General features: G+C 38.2%; 1 protein-coding gene across 6 annotated transcripts in view; it reads left to right on the forward strand.

The window, feature by feature from the left end:
- The window catches only part of RBBP5 (RB binding protein 5, histone lysine methyltransferase complex subunit), a 39,982-nt gene that overhangs the window by 16,626 nt on the left and 9,499 nt on the right, over window positions 1-13,857 (forward strand). For 4 of the 6 annotated variants that reach the window (XM_079107368.1, XM_079107369.1, XM_079107373.1 and 1 more), the window contains 10 exons: window positions 3,544-3,684; window positions 4,453-4,615; window positions 6,065-6,174; window positions 7,756-7,875; window positions 7,964-8,117; window positions 8,215-8,286; window positions 8,870-8,987; window positions 11,049-11,118; window positions 11,548-11,777; window positions 13,052-13,243. In XM_079107368.1, coding sequence (XP_078963494.1) covers window positions 3,544-3,684; window positions 4,453-4,615; window positions 6,065-6,174; window positions 7,756-7,875; window positions 7,964-8,117; window positions 8,215-8,286; window positions 8,870-8,987; window positions 11,049-11,118; window positions 11,548-11,777; window positions 13,052-13,243 — 1,370 coding nt within the window. The remainder of the gene's footprint in view (window positions 1-3,543; window positions 3,685-4,452; window positions 4,616-6,064; window positions 6,175-7,755; window positions 7,876-7,963; window positions 8,118-8,214; window positions 8,287-8,869; window positions 8,988-11,048; window positions 11,119-11,547; window positions 11,778-13,051; window positions 13,244-13,857) is intronic. The other 2 variants (XM_079107371.1, XM_079107372.1) reach the window with 1 other exon arrangement.

A 13,857-nucleotide genomic window follows, 5' to 3' on the forward strand; every position in this document is an offset into this window, starting at 1 on the left:
TTAGGGACTTGAGAAGTTTCACCAAGAGAAGTTTTGGGTAGGCATGGTAGCTGTCTTGAACTGTTATATAGTTGCATATGAGAGACTGAAAAAATGGTGCAGGGTGTAGAAGCAAAACTAGTAGTAGTCTGTTTTAGTCAGCTTTTTTGCCACAGACTAAAAGATCTGATCAGAACAATTGTAGAGGAGGAAAAGTTTATTTGGGGGCTCGCAGTTTCAGAGGTCTCAATCCATAGATAGAAGACTCCATTCCTCAGGACTCAAGATGAGGCTGAACATCACAGCAGAAGAATGTGGCAGAGGGGAACAGTTCACGATGATCAGGAAACAGAGAGAAAGACTCCACTCTCCAGATATAAAATATATACCCCACAGCCACACCTCCAATGAACCACTTCTTCCAGCCACACCCCACCCACCTACAGTTACCACTCAGTTAATCCATCAGGGATTTATTCACTGAACAGGTTAAGGCTACGACCCAGCCATTTCTCCTCCAAACCTTCTTGCATTGTCTCACACATGAGCTTTTGGGAAACACCACATCTAAACTAAAACATCATTAATAGAAGTTTTAGGAAAACAAATTATTAACTCAAAGTAGAGAAGAGCTTCCCAACAGAAATGCCATGGATGGGATAGACTGCCAGAAAAGAACAGTGGGACTGTCTCTACTAAGGCTTGCTGTCCCTTAAGGATGCTGTAGAAGTTTGCACACTGGGTGGGGGCCATAGATAGAATTCAGTGATCTTTAAAACTCTACAGTCTTGGTCTGGGGGTGTGGCTCTGTGATAGAGTGCTACCTGGATTCTATCTCCAGCTTGCAAAAAACTAAAAACCTCAATGGTCCTTAAAACTCTTAACACTCTTAGTAAAGACCCATCAACCCAGGGCCTCACATATGCTAACTGCACTGTACCATTGAGTATACTCCCAGCCAAGAATTATATTTTTTAGGAGGGAGAACCTCTCTTAGTTTTCATTTCTACTTACAACTTAATATAAAAATTAGATTCCCTTTCACTATAACAGAAATACAAGCTCACCATGAAACAGGAAAAAATGCTATAGTGCCAAAAAGTTTAAAGGGAAAGTAGAATCATAGCCACCACTGTTATGTAGTCAGATTGTGCTAAAAAGGCTTAACAAGAATAACAAGAGAAGCTGTCCTTTATTTATCCCCACTCCTAATCTTGTGCCATTACCAGTCTACTGCCATTATTTGGAACTATTTCTTCTGATGATTTATCTTTTTTTTTTTTTTTTTTTTTTTTTTCCAGTACTGGGGATTGAACCTGGGCACTCTTACCACTGGGCCACATCCCCAGCCCTTCTTATTTTACTTTTAAATTTTGAGTTAGGGTTTCACTAAGTTGCTGAGCCTGGCCTTAAACTTGCAATCTCCTGACTCAGTCTCTCAAATTATTGGATTATCGACTTGCTCTGTTGTGCCCTGTGTTCCTTCTGCTTTTCATTTCTGTGATTCCTGCTTTCGTAGGGTTACTTGAACAAGTTTTTACAGTTCTGGTTATTTCTATAATGGTTTTGCTTTTGATTTTTATTTTGTTTTTCGATTGTAATGGGAATTGAATCCAGGGTTGTTCTAGTACATCCCCAGACCTTATTATTTTTTATTTTGAGACCGAGACTGGCCTCGAACTTGTGATCCTCCTGATTCAGTAGCCTGAGTTGCTGAGATTATAGGTGTGTGTCACTGTACCTGGCTCACTTAGCTTGAATCAGTAAGTTTTAATGTCTTTTGCCTAAGTGGGGGAAACTTTAGCCAGTTTCTTTTTTTTTTTTTTTTTTAATGTTTTTCTTAGTTGTCAACAGATCTTTTATTTTATTTATTTATATGTGGTCCTGAGTAACGAACCCAGGGCCTCACATATGCCAGGCAAGCGCTCTACCACTGAGCCACAACTCCAGTTCTCAGCCAGTTTCTTTAATACTTAATTTCTTTAAGTATTTGTATGTCCCGTTCTCTTTAGGAATCTGATGACATGAATATTAGATCTTTCATTATATTTCTGCAGGTACCTGAGGGCACAGTTCATTTTTTTTTTTATTTTTAATTTTTTATTATGTTTTCTTTCTGTTGTTTGGTTTGGGTAATTTTATTATTCTATCTTCCAGTTTGCAGATTCTTTATTTTTCTCCATTGTCTTCGAGTCCATCTACTGAATTTTTCATTTCAGTTACTGTATTTTTCAGTTCTAGAATTCATTTGGAGATTCTTCTCTTACATCTTCCATTACTTTGCAGAGACTGCTGGGTGGAATTAGAAGCATAGGTCTCCTCTAGGTTTCTGCTAATACTGTCCTGTCTGGGAAGAATAAGAACGCCTTGTTCCTTTTCCACTTGTGGCCTCCAACAACACTGTGGTGGTGGGAACTCATTAGTGTTGTTGATAATGAAAGTCTTGCTTGCCACTCAGCCTTCTCTGACAACACTCCTGTGATGGGCAAGGGTGTCCTGTTGCAGTTGGGGAAGGGTAGGAGTCTCAGCTGTCTGTGTAGACCTTGCTTACTGGGGTGAAGATGGGCTGCAGTGTGTTCTGTGGTGTTCAGCTGGAATAGAGTGATTATTCCCTAAATGTTTTCTGTCTCAGTGGACCATTTTTTACTGATCATTCAGCTACAGAAAGCAGGGTCTTCTTGGGGATTGTGTGTGTGTGTGCGTGTGCGTGTGTGTGTGTGTGTTGGCATTGGGTTTTTGACTTCTTTATCCCTGGTAGGATGGTGCGGCAAAAAGAAAATCCAGGGAAGTCACTTTTGTGTCATCCTTCATGTTCCAGTCTCTGACTGGTCTGTCTTTTCTTTCTATCTTTTCATATTTGTCTTATATAATGCCTGGGTGTTTAGCTGTACTTAGCAGGAAAGATTCTTTCTTCTTTTTCTTAATTATTTTAACATAACTGATTCTTTCTTTTTGTTTTGTTCATGCTATGATGGTGCTACTTCTGGGACAATTTCAGAAAATTCAGATACTTTTCACCCTGGAAGCCGCATCCCGCGCTCCCTCACCCCCAATAGCCTTTTTCTCTTTCTCTCTTTTTCTTTTCTTTTCTTTTTTTTTTTTTTTTTTTTTTTTTTTTTTTTTTTGTGGTGCTGAGGATTGAACCCAGGGCCTCGTGCTTGTGAGGCAAACACTGTACCAACTGAGCTATATCCCCAGCCCTCTCTTTTTCTTTTTGGTGCTTGGGATTGAAACTAGGGGCACATTACCACAGAGCTATATCACCAACCCTTTTTAAATTTTTTATTTTGAGACAAGGTCTCAGTAAGTTGCTTAGGGCCTTGCTAAATTTCTGAGATCAGCCTCCAATTTGTGATCCTGCCTCAGCCCTTGAAGTTGCTGGGATTAGAGACATATGCTGTCACGCCCAGTTTGAGTATATTTTAAGAAAAGTGTTAACCTGTGCAATTAGAGCGATGTTTATGCCTACCGTATTTCATCTATAATAATGGTGCATTATACTTTATATATATGCTGGTGTGTATATATATATATATATATCTGTTTTGTTCTTTCCTTTCCTAGCTGGAGTCGAGATGGTCATAAGCTCGTGAGTGCTTCCACTGATAACATAGTGTCACAATGGGATGTTCTTTCAGGCGACTGCGACCAGAGGTTTCGATTTCCTTCACCCATCTTAAAAGTCCAGTATCATCCACGAGATCAGTATGTTTAAGCTGTTCCTTTCCTAGGGAGGGGTCTAATTCTATAGGATTAGCTTTCGGTTCATGGTAGTTAAAGGTTTTAAAAGGCATATGCACATATTTTCAAATCTACATAAAATAATCTCTGTATAGATTGACCTTCTGAGTCTTTTTTAAGGAGATTGTGATTGTATTATATAGTTAAAAACTGGCCAATATTAAAGACTTTAGAAATGAGCAAAAGTGAGAATAATTATAATAACTGGGACTTGATGTGGGGCTTTTCCTTCTTTGATTATTTGGATTTCTTTAGTATGGGGATGTAGTTCAAAAAACTACACTTAAGAAAAAGAAATATCTACATTTCATTACCCAGACAGAACTGCTTTTCTTTCTCTGGGTTCTCTTGTCAACTTCTCTGTAAGTATAAAGCTCATTATCTAATGCTTCATAGCTCAGTCCATATTAAATGTACCTAAATATGCATTTTTTACATAGTTGTAATCAGTGTTTTTTACTTTATTTCAAATTTTACTAGTTTTTTTTGCATCTTCATACTTATTTTTAATGATCAGATTTTGTTAAGATAAGATCCCATAATTTTACTGATTTTTTTTTTTTTTTTTTTTTTTTTACTGTTATTAGACATGTAGATTTTATGCTTTTTCACTATTTCAAATTTGGGCTGGGAAGTTGATGAGGGCAGTCGACAGGGATCAGCGAAAAGGACAGGAAATCAGCCTGCTGATACCAAAGCAATAGCCAATGTGCTGTTCATATTTTTAAACAGGAACAAGGTTCTCGTGTGTCCCATGAAATCTGCTCCTGTCATGTTGACCCTTTCAGATTCCAAACATGTTGTTCTGCCGGTAGACGATGACTCTGATTTGAACGTGGTGGCATCTTTTGATAGGCGAGGGGAATATATCTATACAGGAAATGCAAAAGGCAAGGTAAGCCAAGAAGCCTACAGGTTGGTGAAAGGATTGGGTATCTTTGCATTGGCTCATTTCATGTATACTTGTTCTACTTCTTTTGACTTCTAAAAAAATTGCTGGGCTAAGCGTGACTTTTGCCTATAGTAAATGTAGCTTCTTTTTCTTTCTTGCCTTAATAATAATTTCTGTTCTTTAGATTCAGAGTGGGCAGAGGTTATTTGATGTAGAAAAGGATGGAAGGGTCACTACTAGATGCTAGTAATGAAGGACCATGACTAAATTATAAAACAAAACTTAGAAGTCATGTCGCCAGCTGGAACACTGCTGATGAAAGCGTTGTAACATCTGGTTGTAAAAAACATCATGTAATTCAGACTGCCTTAACCTTCAATACTGAGACTTCATCATCTTTCTTTTTCCCTTCCTTTTAAACTTCTGACCTTGCTTTTGGAATGTTTGGGAGGCGTAGGCGCTTCTTCCTGGGATGCATTGTAGTAGGTGTTTCTTCTGCAGGATAAGAAGTCTAGTTAGGTGAACTTCCAGGCTGTCTTCATGCTCAGGGTTTGTCGTTGCATCAGGCACCTTGTGGTTTTTTGTTTTGGACCAGGGCACATGAGGTAGTATAATTTCATGGTGACTTTGGAAATGATAATTTTTCAAAATAATGATAAAAAGCACATAACATAAGATTGACCATGTTAAGCATTTTTAAATGTGAAATTTGGTGGTATTAAGTACATTCAACCCTCACTACTATCCTCTCCAGAACTCTTCATCTTTCTAAAATGAATTACTGTCATTTTAATCAATAATTTCCCAGTCTCTATTCTCCCCTAGCTCCTGGCAATTATCATTATACTTTGTGTCTATGAATTTAATACTCCAGTTACCTCTTAAGTGAAATCAGACCTCATTTTCCCATTTGTGACTAACTTATTTTCCTTAGCATGATGTCCTCAAGGTTCAGCCATGTTGCAGCATGTCAGAATTGCCCTTTTCAAAGTTCAGTAATATTGTAGATATATGTCACATTTTGGTTCATTCATCTGTTGATGTATACTGTGGTTGCTTCCACCTTTTTTTCTTTTTTCTTTTTTCTTTTTTTTCTTTTTGAGACAGGATCTTGCTTAGCTCCTTAGGGCCTCACTAAGTTGCTGAGTCTGGCTTTGAACACCCGATCCTCCTGTATCAGCCTCCTAAGCTGCTGGGATTATAGGCATGTGCCACTATATCTGGCTCCACTTTTTGACTGTTGTAAATAATGTTAAATATCCTATTTAAAAATGTCCTTTATTTGAAGAGGGAAAAGGCAATACTAGTCAATCAGGTTGAATGCGTAGGAATAGAGATGTTTGCATTTTTACTTAGTCTCTGCCCAGTTTTTGAAACAGAAGCTAGATCTAATTACTATTAGGTATCATAATATTTACTCTTTTTTCCCCCCTTTTTTCTTTTAAACTTTAGATTTTGGTCCTAAAAACAGATTCTCAGGATCTTGTTGCTTCCTTCAGAGTAACAACTGGAACAAGCAATACCACAGCAATTAAGTCAATTGAGTTTGCCCGGAAGGGGAGGTGAGTGAGACCTTGTCTTTTTAGGGACTGTTTTAAAGGTAAGTACAATGCAAAAATACACTGAAATTTGTAGTTTTTCTGTATATTAGACTTAAAAATTTTATTAAAGTTGTTAGAAACTTTCAGTATCTGGTTCTTGGGTTCATGATTAGTCTTATTTTCCTTATCTGATAGTTGTCAGGTAGATATTTAAGGGATAGTGCTTTAAACCAAAACACCTGACATGTATTAAGCACTGGGTTATGATGAAATATTTTATGCTTTTTAGTGATGCTAAGGATGGAACCCAGGGCCTCATGCATGCTAGGCAAGTGTTCAGCCACTGAGTTTCACCCCCAATTATAATCAGAACTGATGTCATAAAATTCACATGGTAATTGAATATGCATTTACAGAAAACCTGTTTACCCTTTTAATTTCAGATGTTGTTCTGATAAATTTGGTTACCCTGTTGAAAGTAGATGTATCAGCTGAAACAAAAAGAAATAGGTCATCAGTCAGAAAGCATTCATCTTCTTCTACTTGGGAATACCCATATATACTTGATGTTCATATTCAAATCAGGTGTGGTGGCACAGACCTGTAATCCCAGTGGCTCGGGAGGCTGAGGCAGGAGGATTGAGAGTTCAAAGCCAGCCTCAGCAATTTAGCAAGCCCTAAGCAATTCTGGGAGACCCTGTCTCTAAATAAAAATATTAAAAAGACTGGGAATGTGGTTAAGCACCTCTGGGTTCAGGCACTGGTACAAAAATAAAATTAAAATGCTCTTTTTGGAGATTGAAATGAAAAAAACTATGTTATATGCATTTATGAATATTTCAAAGTGAACCCCATTATTATGTTGAACTATAATGGACGAATTTTTAAAAATGCTGAAGCACATGCATGCACAAGTATGTGCGTGTGTGTGCACGTGTATGTGTGTGGTGCTGGGGTATGAGCCCAGGGCCTTTGCATGCTAGGCAAGTGCTCCAATACTGAGCCACAGTCCTTGTCCCTTGAGTTGCTCTTATATTAAGAAAAAGTTAGTCAGTGGAGTCTGTAAGAAAGTGATGAAATAGGACTGGGGATGTAGCTTAGTGGTAGGGTGTTTGCCTACTGCCTGATGGCAAAAAAAAAAAAAAAGGAAGGAAAGTAAATGAAGTAAGTAATGAAATAACTTTATTTTAGACAGATTTCTAAGATTTTTATTGTCCTAAGTGTAAAAAGTTGGACATTTTAAAATGATCTATTAAGTTGATTAACTCATTAAGAAGAACATATTGTGTGTGTGAATAGGCCAGAGAAATCAAGTATTTATATACTTATTACATAAACTTTGAATTTAGCAAAAATTCAAAGTGGCTTCAATTTAGAGGTCTTGGATCTAGTTAAGTACTGACAGTTTGAATATTTGGATTCAAGTATATATGGAAAGGATAAAGCACATATATTCTCACTCCACTAAGTTTTGAAGGTGACAAGAAGATACAAGCATTCTAAATTCAGATTCTCCCCACTGTGTTTTGTGGTACTGTTCTGCATATCTGGTAGTGAGTTAAGAGGAACAGATTTCTGACCTCTGCTGTCTCCTTTCTTCAGTTGCTTTTTAATTAACACAGCAGATCGAATAATCAGAGTTTATGATGGCAGAGAAATCTTAACCTGTGGAAGAGATGGAGAGCCTGAACCCATGCAAAAATTGCAGGACCTGGTGAATAGGTACGTATTGCAGCCTGAAAGAGTATGTGATAGTTCTTCACTGGGACTCAGGTTCCAGTTCCCCCTGGGGACTTTCTTTGTTCTTTAGGACCCCATGGAAGAAATGTTGCTTCTCCGGGGATGGGGAATACATAGTGGCGGGCTCTGCCCGTCAGCATGCCCTGTACATCTGGGAGAAGAGCATTGGCAACCTGGTGAAGATTCTCCATGGGACGAGAGGAGAGCTTCTCCTGGATGTCGCTGTGAGTAGAGCATGACATTGCTGTTGTTACTCACGTAATCCAGAACACCTTGAATCTGTTCTTACAGCCAATTTTTCTTTCCTTCATTAAAATTTAGTGGCATCCTGTTCGACCCATCATAGCATCCATTTCCAGTGGTGTGGTATCTATCTGGGCACAAAATCAAGTAGTAAGTATTTTTCTGGTTGACTTGCTTTGAAACTAGGTACTCCTTACACACAGAAAGCTAGTTCTTATGTGTGAGAGCCTTCCATTGTAATACGTTAAATACTTACCTTAAGTACTTATTTTTTCAAATTTGGTATAATTCTTGCCACCCAGTTATGGTCAGTGTGTCTTGTTTTCACTTTATTTTGATGGGAACGGCATGGTCCCAAGCTGGATTATTAGCTCTGTTTTCACGGAGAAAGTCTAGTACACTTTGTTACATTTTTCTATTTCTTGAACTTTTTCTTTTCTTACTTTCACATCTTGGTTTAACTTTAAACACTTTTATAACTGTATTTGTAATCAGTGTACTCATAATAAAATTTAACATTTTACCTCAAAATTATATCTTAAAGAGATTAAAGAAGGAACTACAGTTTATAACTTGGAATGTTTAGATAGGAAATACCTTCAGGTAGTAATCTCACACTTTAAATCTCAGACTTCTGTGACTCTTTCATGCTCAACTCTTTCATTTATATCATTAATATCTAGATTACACATTATTGCTTTCTCATGTGGTTTTTATTTTGTTTGTGGTGTAGGAAAACTGGAGTGCATTTGCACCAGATTTTAAAGAGTTGGATGAAAATGTAGAATATGAGGAAAGGGAATCAGAATTTGATATTGAAGATGAAGATAAGAGTGAACCTGAGCAGACAGGTAATATTTCAAAAAGGAAAAATGATTGCTTTACTTAATATTCTTTTTTTTTTTTTTTTTTTTTGGTGGTGCTGGGGATTGAACCCAAGGCCTTATGCTTGCAAGGCAAGCTCTCTACCAACTGAGCTATATCCCCAGTCCCTTTACTTAATATTCTTATATAAATTTATTTCAGCACCTAATCTAAGATGTTACCTTTTTTCTTTAAGTGTGCACAGTTTTAACAGTGTCTGGGAGTCTTAATATATGACATTAATTAAGGGTTTGTAGGTAATTACTACGGCTCAAGCAGTCCTCTTGATATCTCACTGGTATTTTCTGGTTAAGTACAGATGATTAAGTTAGTATTTACTTGCAGTGCCTAGTAAAGCACCTAGATGTGCTGAGTGCTCAGTTTGTATCATGTTCTGTTACTTCTAAGTGACAAGGTCAAGGACATGGCTCTAGAGTCTTGACAACTTTGAGAAAAATATTTAATTTTAATACTTAAACTGGAATTTCCTCAAATGTAAGATAGGGCTAATAAGCTGGGTGCAGTGGCACATGACTGTAATCCCAGTGGTTTGGGAGGCTGAAGCAGGAGGATCGTGAGTTCAAAGCCAGCCCCAACAACTTAATGATTGATTAAGTTAACCGTCAGTGAGACCTGTCTCTAAATAAAATATAAAAAGGGCCAGGGATGTGGCTCAGTGGTTAAGCACCACTGGGTTCAATCCCTGGTACTAAAAAAAGAAGAAAGATAGGGATAATAATAGTAATAATATTACCTGTCTTTTATGGTTATAGGGAATAAATGAACCTAGTATCTGGCTAGGCTGTAATAAGCACCCAATGGTTTTTTTTCCTTTTTTGTGGGGGCAAGTGGTACCAGGGATTGAACCAAGGGGTGCTTCACCTCTGAGCTATTTCCCCCAGGGTCTCACTGAGTGACTGAGGCTGTCCTCAAATGTGCAATTATCCTGCCTCAGCCTCCCAAGTAGCTGGGATTGCAGGTATACACTACTGTGCCCTGTTCTTTCTGTGTTTGTGGTGCCAGGATGAATCCAGAGCCTTGAGCATGCTAGGTGAACACTCTACTACTGAGCCACATCCCTAGTCCCTATTTTTTTTTTTTTTGGAGAGGGGTGGTTGTTTTTGAGATAGTTCTCCCTATGTTATCTATGCTTGTCTTTTTTTTTTTTTTTTTTCCTCCACACCAGTCTCGAACTCATAGGCCCAAGTGATCCTCTCACCTCATTTCCAGAGTAGTTGGCACTATAAGCATGAACACTGTGCCCAGTTCAGATGTCACTTTTTATTATGATTATGACTGTTATCTTATTTTGTAATACTGGGGATCAAACTCAAGACCACCCACCTTAGGCAAGTGCTCTAATGAACTATATCCCTAGCCTAATCATTGTTATTTTTATTTTCTGAACCTTTAGATAGGACCTCTTTAAAGGTAAAGATTTCACTTTTTATCCTAATGATGTCTAACACAGATTTTTACATGTAGCAGGGGTTCGTGTATGTGACTACAATTAGTGCCTCATATCATTGACTCCATTTCCTGGTGCTGGAATCAGGATTAATGGTAGCTCTGTGCAACTTGAATGTGTTTTGGTCCTCACTTTGGGTGTTATAACTTGCGTGCCTCATGTATTAAATAGAACCCCTCCAGGGTTGCAGAATGTTCTGGATTATTTTGGCATTCCTGGTTTATTTTCTGTGACATTCTAAGATCTATATAAATTACCCCTTCTTCCTTCTTGCAAGCACATTGCACATATCTTTGTGTTAGCATTTACTATATTAAATTGAAAGATTTGTTTGTCTTTTTTCTCAGACTATGAAGGTTTAACTAAAGAGCTGTTCCCACCTTTCTTGGTCTTCATACTATTCCCAGTGCCTAGCATATGGTGGAAGTTCAGCACCTGTTTCTTAAATGATTAAGTGAAATAACTACTTGGTTTTCTTCCTTCCTTTCTCCTCAATTTCAGTTTATGAAAATCATTAAGCTGTAAGTAAAAAGCAGTTTTTTACTTCTCCTCAAACCTCTCCTGTGTTTCTGTCCTACAGGAGCTGATGCTGCAGAAGATGAGGAGGTGGATGTCACCAGTGTGGACCCCATTGCTGCCTTCTGTAGTAGGTGAGCTGGCATGGAATGCTGGGCATCGGAGATGCTCCTCTTTAATCTGTGGTGGGATACTTAACTTTGTTCCCTTAACTGCCCTTTCTGTCCCATCTGCATATTAATTTAAAGAGAGAACTCCTTTGTTGTGCAGGAGATACAATTTAGTCTTTATTCTCTAGCCCTACTTTCTCTTCCCTATCTTCCTGATACAGAATTTTAAGAAACCGAAGTAATTGATTGAATCTGTTTATGATTATTGATTTTTTATTTCCTGTGATTCATGTTGTCTGATTTTTTTTTTTTTTTTAATCATCCTGGCTTTCTTAAAGTTTTAGATCCATACCTGTTGTTTATGCTTAATATGGGTGCTAGAGGAAGAGGGCTTATGCTGAAGCAACTTTCTCCTCTTTTTTCCAATCCATTGTCTGATCCTTTTCCAAATAGCGATGAAGAGCTGGAAGATTCAAAGGCTCTGTTGTATTTACCCATTGCCCCTGAGGTAGAAGACCCAGAAGAAAATCCTTATGGCCCTCCACCGGATGCTGTCCAAACTTCTTTGATGGATGAAGGGGCCGGTTCAGAGAAGAAGAGGCAGTCTTCAGCAGATGGGTCCCAGCCACCTAAGAAGAAACCCAAAACAACCAATATTGAACTTCAAGGAGTACCAAATGATGGTAAGAACTGCATCTCCCTGGTGCCCAACAGCAACCACTTTTTGTTAAAACTGATAGTTTCCCATTTGAGCAATTTTTACCTTAAGGAAATTTTTCTGTTAGTCTTTTCATAGTACTTTACAGCTTTTTAATGATTGCATCTGTGTTCACATCCTTTTTATTATGGGAAATTCTGCCCTTTGGTACCTCACCCAAGGTGATATGCTTCAAGTCTTCTTCAATTCAGTTCTCAATTTGTTTCCTTGTAATATTCATCTTCCTTTTTTAATCTTTTCCCATAGCATGGTCTGATTAGGTGGTAAAGTTCTAGTCAAACCCTGACAGTCATTTCATTCTTCCTGCCTGCTTTTACAAGCTGACTCTGCAAGCTTTTATTATCATGTGTTGGGATGGTTAGGGGTGGATGGGTGGGGGTGTGTAAGTGTGTTTACTACTGGGCATCCTCCTTTATTTTTTCTTAAACTATAGATCAACAAAATATGCAACTGCTTTTTCCCCTGATGCTGTGGATTGTGTGCTCTGTTCCAGGCACTGCTATGTGGTTTATATGCTACTGCTGACTTCCACATCAGCCCTGCAAGTTCTTTTTCTCTCCCTACTTTAGAAAGGAGAAAATCTGCTGGTGTTATGTTACTTGGTCAAAGTTTCACAGAAAGTGGTGGAGTCAGGATTCTTGCCCTGATCTTTCTAAACCCAAAGCCCATTCCTTTTTTGTTCCTTCATACCAGAGTTTGATTTAATATAGTGTATGTGCCCTTGCCTGCCAGAGTGTGAATTAATAGAGAATCAGTGTGTCTTTCGGTTCCTTTTTAAATTTAGAGTTGCTATGGCTTGGTGTGAACCATATAATATATGTGTTCATTTGGGTCAAGCAACTATTTGTAATTTAATGTACGCTCTTGTAAATTTTTTTGTTTTGTTCCTTTTTTTTTTTTCTTTTTGGTACTACAGATTGAAACTAAGGGCCCTCTTCCACTGAGCAATATTCCCAGTCCTTTTTAAGTTTTAAAAAAAATTTTGAGACAGGGTTTTGCTAAGTTGTTTAGGCTGGCCCTGAATTTGCCATCCTCCTGGCTCAGCCTCCCAAATAGCTGGGATTATATGCGTGCACCACCAAGCTTGGGTGCAGTTTTTAAAATAATAAATAAGGCAAACTTTTCTGTTTATGATATTAGATCTGGGACACAAAAGTACTGTTTTTACTCAGAGGTCTGGTGGGATGCTACCACTGGTGTTGTGTGGATCTGTTTCCATGTCTGTCTGTCCTTCTACAGAAGTCCATCCACTACTGGGTGTGAAGGGGGATGGCAAATCCAAGAAGAAGCAAGCAGGCCGGCCTAAAGGATCAAAAGGTAAAGAGAAAGATTCTCCATTTAAACCGAAACTCTACAAAGGGGACAGAGGTTTACCTCTGGAAGGACCAACGAAGGGTAAAGTGCAGGCGGAACTCAGCCAGCCCTTGACAGGTAAGGACACATTGGGAGCACTGTCTGGCTTGCTTTGTGGCCTTGCTTTGTACAATTCCTGACTTCCTATAACTGCAGCATTCCTCTCCCCCTCTCTTTTTTTCCAGCAGCAGATAATGCCTGAATTTTAAGCTGCTAAGGGTAGGCTGAACCAGAATTGACTTAATTCAGTGGCTCTCAACCTTGGGTCCATAAATAGGTTTCAGAGGGCCTTCATTCCCCTAATAGTATATGCAAAATATTATGGGGATATTTTTCTGGGAAAGATACTTATGGGTTTTATCAGATACCTGTAGAGGAATCCATGACCCAAAAAGGTAAGAACACTGATTTAATTCATTTCTTCATAAATAATCAGAATATAAGCTTTTTAAATATAACCCCTATCTGTAGCATCTTTTCTTTATATATATTGTTCAAATTGCACAAAGGTGTTTTTCTCTCTCCTAATGATCTAGAAGAAACAGTGGCATTGTTAGTAGCACCATCGTGTAAAGAAGAAAATGAGGCTTTTACCCCTTCCCCATATCTAAGAACAGGAGGAAATTATCCAAAAGACAGAAACCGTACTCTCTGTGTAACTTCTTAAGCCTGAGCCTTTTGATATTTAATAT

Source organism: Sciurus vulgaris (assembly GCF_902686455.1).
Source record: "Sciurus vulgaris genome assembly, chromosome: 12".
In the NCBI taxonomy this organism is placed as follows: Eukaryota; Metazoa; Chordata; class Mammalia; order Rodentia; family Sciuridae; genus Sciurus; species Sciurus vulgaris.